The sequence below is a fragment of the Etheostoma spectabile genome, chromosome 9 (genome assembly GCF_008692095.1).
Source record: "Etheostoma spectabile isolate EspeVRDwgs_2016 chromosome 9, UIUC_Espe_1.0, whole genome shotgun sequence".
Taxonomy (NCBI): Eukaryota; Metazoa; Chordata; class Actinopteri; order Perciformes; family Percidae; genus Etheostoma; species Etheostoma spectabile.
Genome location: NC_045741.1, coordinates 23118245 through 23137303, shown reverse-complemented (window position 1 = coordinate 23137303; position 19059 = coordinate 23118245). Strand labels below are relative to the sequence as shown.

At 41.5% G+C, this 19059-nt stretch overlaps 1 protein-coding gene across 5 annotated transcripts; it reads left to right on the top strand.

The window, feature by feature from the left end:
* Positions 1-8: 8 nt before the first annotated feature.
* On the top strand, positions 9-18557 carry nek1 (NIMA-related kinase 1). 5 transcript variants are annotated; one of them, XM_032526252.1, is made up of 36 exons: positions 9-217; positions 621-769; positions 879-975; positions 1108-1205; positions 1415-1498; positions 1599-1666; positions 1773-1859; positions 2355-2409; positions 2710-2910; positions 3005-3077; positions 4368-4519; positions 4708-4773; positions 5086-5145; positions 5230-5277; positions 5378-5458; positions 5618-5796; positions 5877-5999; positions 6135-6237; positions 8212-8298; positions 8887-8970; positions 9063-9140; positions 9732-9827; positions 9913-10122; positions 10235-10288; positions 10393-10630; positions 10932-11060; positions 11167-11343; positions 11570-11773; positions 11867-11972; positions 12159-12235; positions 12326-12543; positions 13776-13930; positions 15003-15382; positions 16097-16230; positions 16326-16458; positions 18088-18557. In XM_032526252.1, exons 2-36 carry the CDS (start codon positions 653-655, stop codon positions 18102-18104), a joined length of 4269 nt encoding a protein of 1422 aa, XP_032382143.1. In that variant the 5' UTR covers positions 9-217; positions 621-652; the 3' UTR covers positions 18105-18557. The 5 variants fall into 5 exon arrangements, with proteins under 5 accessions (XP_032382143.1, XP_032382142.1, XP_032382144.1 ...); XM_032526251.1 differs by having other exon boundaries at positions 4368-4528; XM_032526253.1 differs by lacking the exon at positions 4708-4773.
* The last annotated feature ends 502 nt before the right edge of the window (positions 18558-19059 follow it).

The window sequence follows — 19059 nt, the reverse complement described above, 5'->3', positions numbered from 1 at the left end:
AATGTCCACAGCAACGGTACCATTGGGGCGGAGACTACGACCGTCATTAACCCTGAAAAATGATGGACAGTTGTACAAACCAATTCACGATCGAGAAATGGGAATGTGACCAATGAGAATGCAAGAAAGGGAGAGCTGTAGTTTGACAGAGCGCGTGAGGGCAGTAGCAAGTATCACAATCTCTGTGAGACAACAGCGAAAAAGAGAAAGACTAATGGTAAGCCAGGTATTAGCCACCTGATATAATTTTCATACTGCAACCTAGTGAGCTAACTACGATAATTGTGTTACTCAGTGTTGCGTACACTGACAGCGCGTATTTTTTATGCAGGGTGGCTATGACGGCTGGACTTGTCGTCTAGCTAAACGGTAACGTTAGCTATTAGTATTACTACCAGTCGTGTGTTGTCTCACAGCATCCCAGCCCGTGTGAGAAAAGAGATGCTTTTCTTTCAGACACATTACTGTCTATTTAAATTACAACACGCAATCATGATTACCAAAGTTAACAACATTACAAAACTATCGACATTTAACCCTTAGCTGTATGATCAAAGCCTAATGAGCCCCAGACTCAGCAGAGCTTTGCAATAACGCTATGTTCCTTGATTTCTTTGCAGACCCAGCATGAGGAGCCAGTCACTCCACTGACATGGACAAGTACGAAAAGGTGAAGAAAATTGGGGAAGGTTCGTTTGGAAAGGCCATCCTAGTCAAATCCAAAGAAGATGGACGCCAATATGTCATCAAGGAGATTGGCATATCTGCAGTAAGATACTATGCATAATGTTACACAAGCTTCACATGTCACTGTTAAGTGAGCTCTCTTGTGCTACCTTGCTCCATCCCTGCAGTCTTTGTTCCTTTTTTTCTGACAGATGCCAAGTAAAGAGAGGCAGGAATCTCGGAAAGAGGTTGCTGTTCTTGCCAACATGAGTCATCCCAACATTGTCCAGTACAAGGAGTCTTTTGAAGGTATTCTCACAATCCACAGATATTAGCCGTTAGGTGAAAGAACCACTGAATTTAATATTGTGCAATTATATCCAGATGGACACAACATAAGCTGTTAGTCCTTTTCTGAATGTCATATACAACTGTTTTTAGAGGGGGGCTGCCTGTACATCGTGATGGATTACTGTGAGGGTGGAGACCTCTTCAAGAAGATCAACTCTCAGAAAGGAGTACTGTTCTCAGAAGAGCAAGTAAGCCACTTGTTATTTGACACAGGCATGCACATGTGGATTGAATTGATCATATTTACTGGTGCTGTTATATATCTTTATCCTCTTTTTTTGAAAATGTATTTAGACTGTTAATGTTTTTTTCCTTGGGTTGTTCAGCCATAACAAATGATGTGTGTATACTGTAGGAAGCTGATGCTGTATGATGTATCATCTTCTCCCTTTCCTAGATCTTGGATTGGTTTGTGCAGATTTGCCTGGCACTGAAGCATGTGCATGATCGTAAAATCCTCCACAGGGACATCAAATCACAGGTATTGCTTCATGCATTACAAGATCTTCCCTCAGTAATTAGAATTTGTTCACTTGTCATGTATTGCCTTATTTACTTGTATTTTCATAATATATTTTTAGAACATATTTTTGACAAAAGCTGGGACTGTACAGCTTGGAGACTTTGGAATTGCACGGGTGTTGAACAGGTATGTGAAATTTCATCTGAATAGATTTGCAGATATCTACAAAACCAAGATTTGGAAATAGTTAAGCACAATCAAATTTTTCTTTTTGTTCTCTTCTCATTTTCAGCACTGTAGAACTGGCAAGAACATGTATCGGCACACCATATTACCTATCACCAGAAATCTGCGAAAATAAACCGTACAACAACAAAAGGTATTTACTTGATGTTGTGGAATACCATTTTTTTGTGTTTGTCTCACTTGTGGTGCATATGAATATTTAATAATAATCCAGGGGAATTTGCAATCCAAATTCTGTCCCACCAAATTGTGAGTCATGCAGGATTAGCTATCGACTTCTGGGTGATGTAAAGGTATCATGTCTCCTCTTAATTGAGTGAACCTGCTTGTTTGTAGCTACATCAGGAAGCTAGTATTGATTTCCTTTTTACTATTTTAACAATGCATGTAATCTAATCCACTTTAGTTGCAACCAATGAAGTAAATGTAGCAGTATATCAATGTCCCACGTGAAGTTTTCTCAGCATTGTTAAAATCCTTTTTTCCTTCCATTTAATGATAATAAAAAGCATTGCAAGTGACTGTTAATACTTTATTCCATGAATGTAAAGCTGCCCCAGAATTTATCCCTGCCTGTCCCTTTGTGTGCTCTCTCCTCTCACTTTCACAACTTTCCCTCCCTCTGCAGTGATATTTGGGCCCTAGGGTGTGTCCTATATGAAATGTGCACTCTAAAGCATGCAGTAAGTATTCTGTGTGTGAGCTGTTTACTAATTAATGTAGATGTAATGTATCCTACGCAGCATTGCAATGCTCTTTCACATGCTTTGATCTCCTCCCTGTATGTACTGTATGTATAACAGTTGGCCAACTAAGTTTCAAGAGCAAATTAATTTCTCCTGAGAGTCTCATAATCAAATCTGTAACTCTTTATAGTCTCAACCACTCCCTAAAAAAACCCTGCTTTTGATCTATTGTTGCCTAAGATTGAGTATGATTGTCCTCAGTGACTATTGAAGTGTTTTACATGTATTTCTGCTCAGTTTGAGGCTGGCAACATGAAGAACCTAGTTCTGAAGATCATCCGTGGCTCATACCCTCCCGTGTCTGTTCACTACTCCCAAGAACTGCGCTCTCTCTTGGGACTGCTGTTCAAACGCAGCCCGAGAGAGAGGCCCTCAGTCAGCAGCATACTGGACAAACCTTTCCTGGCCTGTAGGATAGAGAGGTTCCTCACACCACAGGTAAAGCACACAGGTGTCTTACACACTGAATTATTTGCATTAACCACACTGTGTTCAATTAAAAAAACAAAAACATTTTCTCTACTGATTCCAGATCATTGCTCAGGAATTCTGCCATACTTTTCTTCACAAGCAGCCTAAAGTGGGCGTGGTGCAGGGGGCACAAGGTAAGCAAATGGGGTTATTCCCTAATTGGGGAGGTAGTAGTAGTAGTAGTAGTAGCAGTAGCAGCATATCTGAAAATGCAAACAGGAACCAGAGAGATTCAGGTGGATGACAGAAGTACTCCAAGCTGAAAACGGAGATACTTTTAAAAACAGAACTTTCTATTGAGTCTCCATCACAGACACACTTGAGTTTAGCTGCAGAGGACACAGCTAAGGGGAGAAGACCGTCACAGTTGTTTGTGGCCGGCCGTGCTACTGAGCAGGACCACAGCAGCATGGCTCAGCACGGCTATCCTGTGCCGTGAGGCTAAAGACTTGGTAGGGGCCAATGGAAAAACTCTAAAATGCTTAACTTTGTGCAATGCTGTTTGCTACAGTTTCTTTTTAGCTAGTACCACTAGGAGTAATTCAACAAAAATATTACACATAGGGGCTTTAACCCAACTATTATGTTCAATGAGTTCAAATTAGTAAATCCAAGTTAAACAACAGTTAGAGCATCTATAGCTTTTAGCAAATGAATGGGATATAGTTACGAGAGGGCTTTGTTGCAGTGGTTCTGATTTTTATTGGATGACTTAAAAGCTTAAGTGTAGCTCATAAGAAGGGATGCAAAGCTGTGCCTCAACCCACACCTCCCTCACCAGCATTCTTAAATCAGAAGACGATAGGGAGGAATATGGGAGAAATTAATAACCTAGATCTAAACAACTCTTTTGGAAATGTACACAGACTAATATCCAAACACACTCATTCTACTATGATATCATGAGCTAACTGAAGTGTGGTTTTATACAGTATGATGGGCGGAGTTAGCTAGTTGCCCTACGGATAGGAAAAGAGAGGTATTTTTACTATAAAAATACTCAAATTATTCTTTGACATACATTTGGAGAGAGTGAACAATGAACAAAGAGACGCATGAATAGAACTTAAACTGTTTCTTTTACTTTGCCTTTTAATTCCACTCCATGACATAGGTATCACATAGGTGACAAATTTAAAGTGGTTGTACTAAGCCTACATTCATTTCATGCTCCTAATATAATGCTTTGTCGGGGCAATGCTGGCCAGAGGTTTGAAACGCTAAGTGCATTTCATCTATAGGGTGAATAACATGGAATTGAACTTTCCTGATAAAATGTTCCTTTAAATGATATCCTGTGGAGACCACTGAGTAGACCTCACTAATATAATGATGTCTTGTTTATTCATTTGCATTGCCTATTGTATTTGCTGTTGAATACTGACTTGGATAAATGTTTAAAGATTTTTTACTTGTGCAACTAGCTAAGCGTCCTGCCCCTGGTTCCATACCACTCACCCCAGCCCAGAAGATAACCAAACCAGCCAGCAAATATGGAGTGCCTTTAACTGTGAGGAAAGTGTCTGATGCAGCCAAAAAGCCTGCAGAGAGGAAACTAGCTGTAAAGCATAAAGCGGTTAGTAGGGTCAGTAGATGTCAAGTTGCTGTGATTTTTGAGCTTCACTTATGACTTTTTGTGTGCTCTGTGTGTAGAAAAAAAAGAAGCTTTATTTGATGTTGAGCTGTGCGTGCGTGTGTGTGTGTGTGTTGTGTACACCATTGTGTGTTTGCAACCCCTGAACCTCAGTGTCATATGTTGCTTAGGCCCCTCTCCCAGCAGCCCCCCAGAGAAGAGTGAGTCAAGTGGAGCAAGAGAGGAAAAAACATGAGGTACAGCTCGGAGCGCCTCATGACTCAAATGTAATCCTTTTTCTCTCCCCATTTACTCACACATTAAGGTCCCTTCCTACCAGCATTTCAGTTTTTCCTTCCTCGCTCTCATTACGCTTGATCCCTACATTCACCTGTTTTCTGCTAACGGCCCATACGGAGTGTTCTGCCTGATTTAGCTTTCTCTGTTAACCAACATTTCCCTCCTCACCTACCTGCCCAGTGACAGAGCAGTCCTGCTGTCTCTTGCCTCAAAGTGCGTTTCTTTAAGATGTCTCTTTTTGATTGAGATGCTTCTGCCTCATGCTGCAGGATGGCATCCGAAAGAAAAGGATGGAGCTGATTGAGAGAGAACGAAAACAGAGAGAGCAGGTGGGTGCACTGTTACGTCCCTCCTGTAAAGTTTCTAAAAGATAAGGAAACTACTGAAAGTGTTACAACTGTGTTACCTTTTAGATGTTCCTGTTGAAAGCGGAGCAAATGAAGAGATATGAAAAGGAAAAGGTAGGTGTTAAAGTGGCTCCTCGTGGGTATAGTATATTTCTCTTCTTTTTATGTGCCAATTCAATTATTGAAAAACTGATGATCCTGTGATCTATAACAGATCAATCGTATAAACCAAGCCAGAGAACAAGGCTGGAAGCATGTTTTGAGTTCTAGTGGAGGCAGCAGCCCAGAGAGGAAGGTAATTGATGCCCATTACCTTTTTTTATGATACAAAATGTTACTTATGCCATCTTTTACATTCAGTGTATTTCCACATTTTATGATTGCATTATTGTAACATTACAAATCAGTTGCTCATGCTTCAGACTCACACCACCCTTTTGTCCCCTTAACTCAGTGTTTTGTTGGTGCTGGAAAGAGGGCTGTCCCAAGCTCTGTTCAGGGTCCTACTCCAGCCTGTCTTCCAAGTAAAACCCCATACGAACACTACCACGCTGCTCTGGACCAAATGGCTAAACCGCAGCCTAAAGTCATCAGCAGAGAGGGATCCTCAGCGGGACCAGGCAGTCCCATTCGGTATGTTTACATGTCTTTGTATTTAAGGGGATTTAGGTGTGTTAAATAATAGTTTTAATGGCATTGCCTCTGTGTGTAAGAGGTGTACCGGCTGCTGCTGGCCCAGTGCTGCCCAATGGCCATGCTCGACTCCTAAACCCCGATGTAATCAAGAGGGAACTGCAGAGGCTGCAGCACGTTTCTAAACCAGCTCATGTTAGTAGGTCAGTCAAGAAGCTTCTTCCCAATCAGTTAATACCCTACACATGATGTGACCCTACACATCTGGATTCAAACGCTACATCCTTGTGCTTTTTGTAGTGTGGAAAGTAGTAGTAAATACTGCATTCTGTTTTCAGGCCGCGTGGTCATGCGGCTGCTGGACGAGCCTATCAGGTTGAGGAGTTTTTACAGCGGAAGAGAGAAGCCATGCTCAACAAAGTTCGCGCTGAGGGACAGCTGGTACGTGGTTTGACTTATACTGTGATTTTTAAGGGTAACCTTTTTGAGCCGGGGTGTGAATCTTCACTGGTCTCACAATTCAATTCGATTTTGATTATCTTGTCAACGATACAATATCCCGATGCATTGGTGGATCACCTCCTAAATATTATAATAAATTGCTACACGTTGTTTTCATCAACAAATTCAAGCAGTCAGATACTGTATATAAGATTTTTCCTTTTTATTGCATCTGCTCTTAAAAAAGTCACTTCCTGAATGTAGTGGAGTCTGAACACAGCAGACAACAGACAAAAGGCAAAAACAAAAAAGCAGCAAACGGAAAATCAACAAGTAACATCAGTAGGCAATAAGCGAATATAGCATTGCAATGCATCCATGCAGTGATTAATTTCAACTCCCCTACTATTAAGTATTTTTAGTCCTTTTTCTGAAATACGGAACCTTTTGTATCAAAGTTACAACCCCTCCTATGCTGGGTATGAAAGATGACACTGATGTATCTCTAGCAAATTTAAATCTTCAAGCTCCATTGAACACTGACTGAATCAGATCGGTAAATGGTTGCTCGTACTGCCAAACCCACTGAGCATCAGCCAAGTTTCAGCTCATTGTTTTGGTTTGCTGCTTTTGTAAGGTTGACAGCTCTCACTGTCAATCCCATGTACAACTACTGTATAAACAGCCTGCTCTCACCATGAGCTCACACAAACCTGTTTTATTTACCTGAGTAGCATTGAGCCAAAGTAATGGAGTAGCTGAGAGGAGTTTTAGTGTAGTTTAGTTTTAGGCTTTTATTTCCGGTAGAACAGCTTAGACATGAACCGGGAGAGAGATGGAAAATGACATGCAGCAAAGAGCTGCAGGTCAGAGTTGAACATGCAATTGCTGTGTAAAGGACTAATTACATGGGCGCGCGCTCTACCAGGTGAGCTATCCAGGTGCCCATTTTTGCCCGAGTTTTTTTGTTTGTAAAACTGCATTAATAGATTTTCGGCCACTACGGGGCAGAAGAACCTCAGAAGAAGCTGACAGAGAGATGTCCCTGACAATTTCTCGCCACTTTAATGTTGTAGCAAATGTGTTTGCAAAAACTGACATTCAGCAGACATCAAGCAACATGATTGTCCCACTGAAATTGTGTTTTCTATATTATATGTTACTTATACAGTACATTTAAGTCCAATGTGTTCTGGCTCGGCTTACTCTTTACCAACCCCTGAGAAAGAATTTGTGGTTTTCAGCTCACTAGATGGTTGACTTTCTCCACCGGCTAGCTGCTAACTTTAACTGTCTGCTGTATGGTGCTGGGCAGAGTTATTGCTCGAAGGTTACCAGCTGCCATATGCTGCAGGCAGTGTTGTAGTCGAATCACCAACTGTCGAGTTTGAGTCAAGTCTCGGGTCCCCAGTGTTTGAATCAGACTTGTGTCCGAGTCTAGTCACCATTACCTGAGTTCTATTTTGAGTCAAATCATGAGTCCAGAGAATAGCGACTTGACAAATTAAAAAAAATAAAATAAAATAAAAATAAAAATAGTCAGAAACTTCATCTAAGTTTCGAGTCCTATTTCATAAATCCTCAAATTCGTGTCTAAGACCAAGTCATCAATGCGCGAGTCTAAGTTGAGTACTCCATTGCCTGCAGGAAACGGGGTTGATGAGAGTAGTGAGACTAAATCATGAGTTAATCTTTACGCTGTAAAACCAAAACAATGGATTAAAATACTATGTAGAGCTGCAGAGGTGGGTGATCATTATCTGTGGGTTCATTATTATGAATGCCTCCTTTCAATTTACATGAAGTGATTTGATTCAATGTTTATTTAAAAATATTGATCAATGCAGGTTTACCTCCTGGCCCCAGCTCATGTTGTTGCAGTTAGATGTTAGGGGCTACAATCTTTTTTTTTTTTTTTTTTTTTTTTTTTTTTTTTTTTTTTTTATAAATGTGGTTAAATTGAACGGTAAACAGGGTACTCGTCAAAACCTGGCAGCAATCTATGGAAGCCGGGCTGGTTCGATTCGGTGCAGGAGACCCAAAGCCAACAAAGAGGAGGAGGTAGGAGCCCAGGCCTGAATGCCCAGCCTCACATTACACCTCACTCATAGCACGTCTGGCTTGGCTCGTCGTCCTTCATATATCTGCACAAAACTCCCTTGACACCCATAATTCAACCCAGCAGCTCAACCCCATGCCCACTCCTTGCACATTGCATGGTGTTCCATTGTCCAGTGAGCTGTTCCATTTGTAACTTTTCATTTGCCTCCCAATAATGGCTGTTGTTATTCACAACAATATATAACTATTGTTTTTGTTTGTTTATTGTGCATAATGTCCCATTTCAAATAGCCACACCACCTCTGTTTTGAGTTGTGTATTGCAGCTTTTTTTGCTTTGAATGGAGTACGTATAAATATATGCATCTTTATTGTTAACTGCAAAAAAATGTGTTATTTTTAATCTGACTAAATGTGTTCATGTACATATGCTATCATCATATTGTGTTTTAAGTAATACTTTGTCTGTTATAAGTGCTCCCTGTATGTGCGATATTGTTTTTGTAAGATTGTGACCACAGTTATCAATGCTTTACTCTATGCTTTGTCTCTCTGTGTGTGTCTGTGTAATTTCTGTATTTGCTCGCAGGAGTACTTGTCGAGACTGAGGCAGATCCGCTTGCAGAACTTCAATGAGCGTCAGCAGATCAAAGCCAGACTCAGAGGAGAGAAGGTACAGTCCTCCACTCTCAGAGCACCTTTTTAATGAGTGTTTTCAGTTCTCTCAACATTTCATCTCCTGGCTGCTGTTGGTGTGTGTTTCAGTATGACAGTGATGGTTCTGACAGCCAGGAGTCGAGCGAGGAAGCAGAGCTCAGGAGAAAGAAGATAGAAGCTTTAAAAGTGAGTCTGTCTGGAAAATAAGACATTTCACAATATGCAACATTTAGATGATATCAAAAAGAACATAGTTAAACCAGTGACACATGACACAATTGAGCAGCTAATGACAAAAGAGAAAGATGATGTTTTTCAATCTCTCCTGGATTTTAAAAAGGCCAACAGCTCCCTTCCACGCTACCTGAGCCTGTGACTTCTGGTTGTTTTTAATCAGGATTAGAAGGTCAGAGATGTAGCTTGATGCTCGCCCAACATGAGCCCTGTAGGCAGTTACAGACCTATAATCAATTCTGCAATTACCTGGAAACCTGTATAGAGAAAATAAAACAAGGCTAATATTCATACATACACATACATTCTGCTCTAACTGCAGAAAGTGTAAAATCTGAGTGAGACAGGATTTATTTATTATTTATTAATTTATCTTAATAAGATGCTACTAAGTCACCAACTGAGATGCAATCATTTTATCACCTCTCAAATAGACTGCAATTAAATGGAACTCTTATTTTCATTGCCCAAAAAAATGGTTGGACATAGCCTCATTCTTTTTTCATTTGCATGTGTGTGTGTATATGTATATGTACCCGCCAGGCCCAAGCAAATGCACGTGCTGCTGTTTTGAGAGAGCAACTAGAAAAGAAGAGGAAAGAAGCATTTGAGAGAGAAAAGAGAGCCTGGGAGGACCATGTAAGCTCTATCATTCTTTGTACATTCCTACGTTATATGTGGTGCATTAATTGAGTCTAATCTTGACCATTGTGTATTGTTTAAGCTTGCAGCTCGGGGGGTGAAGGTTGGCATGGCAGCAGGCAACGTAGCGGCGGTGGCAGCAGTAGCAGCAGTATCGCCTACCTCTGACAGTCCTCTTCCACAGCCCAGTCCCTCTCAGCCAGACCCAGCTGCCAAAGCTCCAGTCCTGCCTGCAACCAAACCCTCCACCCCCGCAATATCCATGACCGCTGCCCTGAAGAATGTCGGAGCAGTCAGTATACATTTACAAAGTCTATCACACCCTACATCATAGTATTGTTTGATGTTGATGATAATTTCATGCACTTCTGAGCTATATCAATTTAGCGTTTTGTGTTTGGCAGATTACTCCACTAAAAGAAATGTTGGCCGAGCCTGAGACTGATAATGTCATCCAGGTGTGTATATTAAAGAAACAGTGTGCTAAAATTTCCGGATTTCTGAATCTTCCCTGAGTCAGTATTTAGAAAGATAATACTACTCAATGCTTCCCATGGTACAGAGTGAGAAAAAGCAAATTCTACGCAGACTTAACCAGAACCTAAAAGCCCAGAGCCCAGTGGAGGAGCTGGAGAAGTCACTGCCACTCCCTGCAGAACCAATTCCTGCTCCCCACCAGAACCAGTCTAACACAGAGAAATGCCCCTCTTCAAACGGAGACCGGAAGAAGTGGGATGCAGCAGAACTGCCTGTACTTCCTGTGGCTCAGCAAACCTTAGAGGAAACCATAACCACAGCAAGTATGTCCAGCCAACTCTGTAACCCTGTGTACTAGCAACTCAATTTCCAATATTATTCTTTTACCATTTTGTGTGCATGCAGGAACACTTACGGTATATTCATAGTGTAGTCTTTTGTAACGTTTGTTGATTTAGAATTAAAATAGATACTTTAGTAATAATAAAGAAAACCTACAGGCAATCAGTTGTGCTGTGGAAATTTTGTGCTCACTTTAAATTTGCTTTGCAAGGAATTTATAAAATTAGTGTTTCTATTTAAAAGTTTTGGAAGATTTTTACTCAGCTTCTCTCCCCCCACCAGCTACCTCAGTGTCTTTAGAAGATCGACCATCCTCTGGTGAAGACAGGAAGAAGTGGGAGGCAGGAGGAGTTCCACTTGTCCTCTCTGTAGCCCAACAAACTCTGGAGGAGACATGCATCAGGACCATCGGTGAGTTACCTTCTCTTTGATCGAGAACACAGAAAAATCACAACCATCTGCGGTGTGCACATAAAATAATGTAAGTCTAATTCTCTCTCTATGTGTGATGTCTCAGAGCAAACAGTGGGTGAAGTTATACAGATGGGTAGGCTACAGGACGAAGCTCCTAGGAAGGTGTGGAGAGCGAGTCCAGACTCTCAGGTTCTGAGACTACTTCAGGAAGCAGAGCTTCAGCCTCTCACCCAGCAGCTGGAAAGTGTCACCACCTGGGGGGAAGAGTTTTCCAGCCCTGGTTAGTCTACTCTCTAACACCACCAATGTGTAGCACCCACCTGGGTGATGCACGGCAGCATTACAACACCAGAAGCGTTCTTGCAATGAGGCCACAGTGCTAACCATTGGGCCACGGTGCTGTCTATTTTCTTAAATGGTTTTATTTTTACTTAAAAAAATGTGTATATATAGTTAAGATGTACTAGAAGTATATTCACTTACCAATGAAGCCATATTCTCCCTAGATAAGCCGAGCCTGACAGCAGCAGCTGAGATTTTGAAGACGCCTAAAGAAGCGTTGCCTTCTAAGCCAACACCGCCTGCTGTGGTTCCAAGTCCAGAGGTCCAGAGGGAGAGTGTGTACTCCACAGAGGCCTCGCATCAGGAAACGTCTGCGGCCAGTGCTGTAGAAAGAGTGACACTGCCACCCAACCTCACTGAGATTCAGGGTTAGTGTGTCACTTAACTCAACATTGAATGAATATCTCAGCTCCATAATTTTTAAAGCATAATGCAATCCTGTTTGGTCTGAATTCTTCCAGATCCAGCAGACATGGAGTCCCTGGTTTTGGAAGAGACACCTAAACAGGCCTTACAACCCCCAGCTGGTGTGCAGCAGGCATGGGAGCACGAAGTCCAGCAGCCAATGTGACTGTTCATCTTTTGTTTTCTATTTAGATTAGATATAGACACACCAAAATAAAAATTGTTGTTTACTCACCCCAATATTTAGTTTAAACTTGCTGTACCCATATTTCTTAGAGTGAACAGTTTCTTTATTACATTTAAAGACATCATAGATGTTTGTGGAGCTAAAGTGTATTATTCTTATAGGCCACCAGAGGGTGGTACAAGACTGGCAGGCACTAAGGAGGTTGAGAAAAGTGCAGAGAAACCAACTGAATCTTCTGGTGAGGTTGCAGTTTACTGAGTCACAGACACTATTATTTTCAGCGTGATTATTATCTTAATTAAATCTTCCCTTTGCCTCCGTCTCCCAGGTTTCACACAATGTGAGGAGCCCATGTTTATTAAGTTGTGTTCCCCGGCCCACCGACGCACTGCTGCCCTTGCACTCCTCTCAGCCCAGTCTTCCATGGATGAATCCTCCTCCTCTCTGGCCTCTCGCTCACGCTCTGTCTCCCCTCTGCGCTCCAAACACCACAACGCCCTCCTCATTGGTCTCTCAACGGGCATGTTTGACGCCAATAACCCCAAGGTGATTACTGGCTGAGCCTTTGTTTTGTTTTTATACAGGAAATGACATCACATGGGATCTATGCTTGATGTCGCAATTGCAGACCTATCTCCCCCGCTCTGTGTAAACAGCTTTAGTTTTTACAGAGAAGAAAAGAAGGAGGAGCTCAACCTTCTTCTCTGGCCCTTATGACAAATGATGAAATGTTGTCTGCGAGTCAATCCAAAAGGATGTCATCTCCACAGTAAAGTGTGGCTACACCACACATACATTCTGGGATAGAAGAAAAAAAACACTCTGGGTTGTTTGGATTTCTTTAAACCAATCACAATCGTCTTCAGGACGCACCGACAGTGGCTCTGCAAAATAGTCACAGGAAGGAACCTGTTTTTTGGTGAAACATTTGCAGATAAAATAATCAATGAAGTTAACTGTTCACACAATACAGTAACATGAGCTATTTAAATGAACGGGATACATGGTTAAACATCATATGCTCTTACCAGATTTTGAGAATGAGAACACAGAGAGCAGAAGTGGGGGGGCAAAGCCTGACATCAGGCGCGTGAGCCACATGGATATCTGGATTTATTCAGAAAGTGTGCTTCTGTTCATCCAGGCTATGTTTAATGTGAATGGGTTGAGGAAATTGTTCTTGTGCTTAGTGTGACGAGACTTATGTGGTATTTTTAGGTAGGAAATCAGTCTTCTTTATTAATGAAGGGTTCTGGAATGAAGCCATAGCCATTAATCACATGGTCTGAACCTGCAGTGGGTAGGTCTGATAGAACAGAAGGAGCATCCATCAACCTATATCTTTCATAACCTTCATCAGGGACCATGGAATCTGCAGAACCTAGCCCAACATTATTTCCACTTAAAGAGCTGCATAGCTCCTTTCCTTCCGCTTTCTTTGTGTTTGAATTTTAAATTCGGTGGATTGGAATCTGAGTTTTATCTTGTACGACTATTTTGCAGCGGCTCTGTGCAGAACTTAGCACCAATTGGTTTAAATAAATGCCATTAAACCGGAGCACGCTTTCCTGCCATACCTGAATGCTATGTGGACTAGCCAGACTCTCCTTCATCGCTCTTTGGATAAGGGTCTGGCAAAGCGAGACTAGATTATTGCTTACTATAAATGATATAATGGTATAATTGACTTTTTTGTCTTTCAATTGGCTCAATCAAGTCTTCCTGTCTGAGCCCGTCAAAGTATTAAACGTGTCTCTCTGTTTGCATTGTACTCTCAGATGCTGCGGACATGCTCTCTCCCGGACCTCAGTCGTCTCTTCAGCCCTCAGCAGGACTCTGCAGGGGCGAGTGACGCTAATGTTGCCCCAGACAACCTGGAAATCGAGGACCTGGAGGATGCAGCTAAAGATGACGACCAGTCAGAGACTGAAGAGTAAGACAAACACAGATGAGATCTTGAAAGCAAAACCATGCTTGGGGGTCACACTGTCAGATTTGTTGGCAAATCATAAGCTGCTGCAGTCTAAAAATGGCTGGTCATTTTAATGGTGACTGATATCTTGCTTTACCCTGATTCTGTCAATCTTTTTCTAGACATGAGGGACAAGATTAGAAAATGGCAAAGGTTTCATTTAGCTAAGAAACTTTGAATACAGCCAATTGCATCAAATTGTTGGAAATGTAAGACATAGGATGGTCAATTACTTCATGCCCTATGGTCCTGTGATAAGGTCCAAGAATGTTGGACCAGGATACATGATAACCCATGTCAGATTGCAGGGACCCAGGTTCCAGTCAGTCCAAGATTATTGGTTCTGGGAAATGGGTCCATCCTAAATGGGATGGATAAGCACATAAGAAGCTGGGTCCAGACTAGTTTAATGAGAGCCAGACAGATTCTTTGAGAGGATGGAGGAATGAAGGGCTGCCGTCAATCCAGGAGTGGATGGCTAGAGTTGCAGTATTTGAAAAGATGTCATACAAATGGTTTACCAGGTTGGATGTATATACAGTACTAGAACATAGATATTCAACAGTCCGGTACCCTAAGGGGGTCCTCAGAGTTGCTGCATGGGGGGCCTCCAAATCATTGTTCAATAGTTAAAAACTTGAATACAATTATTTGTAAAGATGATTTATTTATTTTTTTACACAGCATTGATGATAGGCTTACGTTCCTATAGTTAGATAGCCATAAGGTAGCCATCCACAGATACAGTTAAGCTTAAGGATTCACTGTGTCACAATCTAACATTAAAACATAATATATGAATATGTCAACAATTATTATTTTGATATCATAGTTTTTTATGTCCCATTAAAAAGGTATGAGTGAAGACTGCTGCCCTACATGTTAGGCCCAGTGTGATATACAATTTGTATATATATCAAGCGGGGTGGGCATATGTTGATGTTCTAAAGTGTATGTTTTGTGTTAATCATTAAAAAAAAAAAACATCCATTTGATGTAATTGTGTGTAACAATGATATTCCCTGTTTCCTAGTGCATATGAGGATGAAGACCTGCGGGACATTCGGGCCTCTATGGAGAGACTGCTCCAAGAAGAGGGCGACCTAATGAGGAACACTCCAGAGGTTGGTGCAGGAGACTTTAATGGGAACCGCCCAGACGGCCAAAACCAAGTACTGTTCAACAGGATAGCAGCTGAGATCGATCAGGACAACAATCAGATGGCTGTAGATGACGACGACGAGGAAGAGGAGGAGGAAGAGGAGGAAGAAGAAGGCGAGGAGGAGGATGATGAGGATGAGGAATGCTCTAATGGGAGTCCTGGCGATGAGGAAGCAGAGGAGCTGCTCACTAACGGTGTGGGAGAGGGCACCCACAGTAATAACAGCCCGCTCAATGAGGAGTGGCAGTCAGGTACCAGGAACATTACGAGTTGGTGAAATAAAAGCTGGTAAACTATTTTAATTTAGGGCTGCAACAATTAATGATTATTTTCATTGTTGATTAATAATAATAATAATGTTGGTTATTTCCTTGATTCATCTATTACTTGTCTATAAAATGTCATAAAATGGTGAAAAATGTCCATCAGTGTTTTCCAAAAGCCAAATATGACGTCCTCAAATTTCTTGCTTTGTCCTCTACTCAAATATATTCATCTTACTACCATAGAGGAGAGCAGAAACTTAAAACTATTCACATTTAAGACGCTGGAATCAGAGAATTATCTTTCTATTTTTCATAAAAAATAACTCCAACCAATTTATCAATTATCAAAATACTTGTCGATTAACTTATTGGTTGACAACTAATCGATTACTCTTTGCAGCCCTACTTAAATTCAGTTAGTATTAGTTATTTTAATGTAAGAACAAACATTCATTTACCACTTTTGTGTGACATACTCATGGTTCTCAGTCTACACGATTATTTGGAGGAAGCTTGCCAACCACTTCAGCTCGTAAAAAAAAGAATGAATAATTAATGTCAGAGTATACATGCTCTTAATAACTGGCCGTGTAATAATAGATAGGAGTGTTTTTGGAAACGACGCATCTTCAGAGTGATGAAGACCCAACGTCTAACAGTATTATGAGAACTGATAAATGCTGCTGTACCATCCTATAGATGGCAGTGGAGAGGACCAGGGCGGAGAGGCTGCGCATCATGACAGCATCTTCAGTCGTCTGGAAGAACTTCGCTTCAATCTGGAGCAGCAGATGGGCTTTGAGAAGTTCATCGAGGCTTACAATAAGATTAAGGTATGAAACATTACTTATCTTTCAAATGTTAGCACCGCTAAATGCTGCTACATAAAGAGTGATTGGACATATGTTTTGTTTTTTTCGCATTTAAGGCTATGCATGAAGACGAAGATGAGAATATTGACCTGGGCTCCAGTTTTGTCTTAAGCATTCTGGGAACTGAGCACCAACATCTGTATCCCAACATCCTTCATCTAGTGATGGCAGATGGCGCATACCAAGAAGGTTAGTCACGGTAGTTGGTTCTTAGTTGATCATTTCCACTGTGTCTCTGAAAGGCATGGTGCTTCTCTGTTGAATTTGACTGACACTGATTAGAGTTCCTATTTTCCTTCCTTCTTTATTCTATTATTTGCCATTTTCCATGACATTCCTGTTGCTTGTGTAAACCACAGAAACATAGGTGTATCTCTTTTAATTGTTCTGGTCAGCAACAGTATTGAAATGTCCTCAATGGTTGTCCCACAGCATAGAGCTGTGTCAGAGGACAGTGAGTGTCTAAAGGTAGAATGTGTAGTGGGTATGGCTTTACTGTTTATAATCACACCGTTCAGAGTTCGCCTCTCCTTCCCGGCTCAACGGCCAGAGAGAGGGAGTGGTGGTCGAGCAAGCTAAAGAGTGGAGGTAGAGAGAGAGCGCCGAACAAAGCAGTAACCAAGGGAATGGAAGGCTTTTCTCATGTTGTTTTGCAGCGGTTAAATTCTAATGCGCAAATAAACATAACCACTCCTCCGTGGCAAGGTGCCGCGTTGTTGGATTATCAGTGAATGCAGGGCTTCATCCTGTCTGTTTCTGAGTGTCTGTAAAACATGCATAGATATGAGACGCCGAGGGGGAAATGCCGCATTTGGGAGAAATAACTGGCTGCACACCCTGTACACTGTTATTGACTGGCGGTTACACACCCACATGGGGCCCAGAGTCTCTTTGTTGCCACCCAGAAACATCCTGCACACAGGAAAATAAAAAAGGAAAGAGAAAATCCAGGTAGAGAGCACAGTGTCTGCAGATACAGACACCCCCAAACCCTTCTAGTGGGGCGTGGAAATGATGATTGAGAGGGATTACTTTTGTATTACTCAGTACATTGTTTTTTAGGGCATTTATTTGACCTTTTTAATCTAATTTCTCAAATCCTATCCTCTTTTCTTACATTGCAACCAAGTCAAACTTAGTGGATGTGAAACACACCCTTAACGCTGGCTGTCTGCTTCTTCTCTCTGTGTGCCGAGTCGGTTGTCAGACTGGGGCCACAGCAGATACAGAAAGAGATAAGGGGCGGGGGGGAAGTATTTTAAGTTTGACAGATTTCCCTCAGGATGCGAGCAGTCTTGAGATAAATTCTCTCACTGAACATCTCTTTTCCACAAGTCTTTTTTGTTTTCTATTTTTACTGTCTTTAGTTGAAGAAATGCATGATAAATGTCAAATATCTCCCTTGAGGACCTATCTCACGGTCTGTGAAAGATGCATCTTATGGCCCCCGTCCATACAGTAGTAACACTTGGTATATTTTGACATGTGTTTTGAGGCATCTAACAGAGAACAAACCCGTGTACTGTGGTAATGCAGTATGATCTATTGGCTACAGTCACACATTATCCATCACTTTGCTGTGGGTTTTAGGTCACTTCTGATGCCTGTTGTTCCTGTTAAATGGGATCACCAAAGTCATGAGGATACATCATCTGGGAACCACAAATGTCCCTACCGATTTCTGTGCCAATTTGAAGTCATCTGCCTCTCTTTTGTCATTTCTTATTAAGAGACATCCTCGAACCAATGGCCTCTGCCTCTCTAATTAATTATCTGTCCCCACATGGTTCTCTTTCTTCTCTCTTCTCTCTCTTGTAGATAATGATGATGAATAATGGTTGGTCCAGTGGAGCTGCTCACAGCAATGACAATCTGCTAGCTATCTGATGTCTTCCCATGACGCAGACCATCGGCTGAAGGATCTATGCATGAGGTGTCGCAGCCACGCATCTAACAGTGTTTCAGGCACACTTGCATGATGAATAACTAGTACACTCGAGGCTGTGTTTTCATACTTTTGACTATCAGCACCTGACACTATTTTCTAACCAGTGTTCATTCAAAAGTGCATTTATCAAATCCACGTTCTTAATAACCAAAGTTTTAATTCAAGGTTCTGTCAAATGTTTGTGAAAGCCTGTAACACATGTATTGTCTCGTTGGATTAATAGCCTAAACGCTGTTGTGTTTCAGTTTGGTCGGTTCGAGTAAAATCAACAGTGGCTTTTTACAGTTTTGTCGGGCAAAGATCTGGTTCTCTCAGGTGCTCTGTTTCTACCTGTCACATACTCTACCACAGCTTCACAGCATACACCAGGTCCCCCTCCAACCAGTTCAACCTCCTTTTCTTACAACTCTTTTCACCAAACAAGACGTTAAATATTACCCTAATACATTTTTCACATTTCTTACTGTTTCATTTAACCCAAATTAAATCCCAAAAGAATTTGGTGCGACTGAATGTTGCCATGGTACTGTAGCAGGACTGAGGTATTAGAGTGCTTGGTGTGACGTAGTGGGCCACGTCAGAATGATGTTTGGTGCAGAGAGTTGTACCGATGATGTAAGCAATGATATATAAAGTATATTAACAATAATTCACATTTGATTAGAAAGTAAATATTGTAAATCTTTATATGAATAAATCTTTTTTTTTAAGAAACTAAAGACTTTTAGTTTCTTTCTACCTCACTTCCATGTAGACTGTAAGAATGGATGGATTACTGAATAGGCCTACTGGGCACAGCCCCCCCCAACTGGTCTTCACCATCTGCAGAATGTCACACGTAT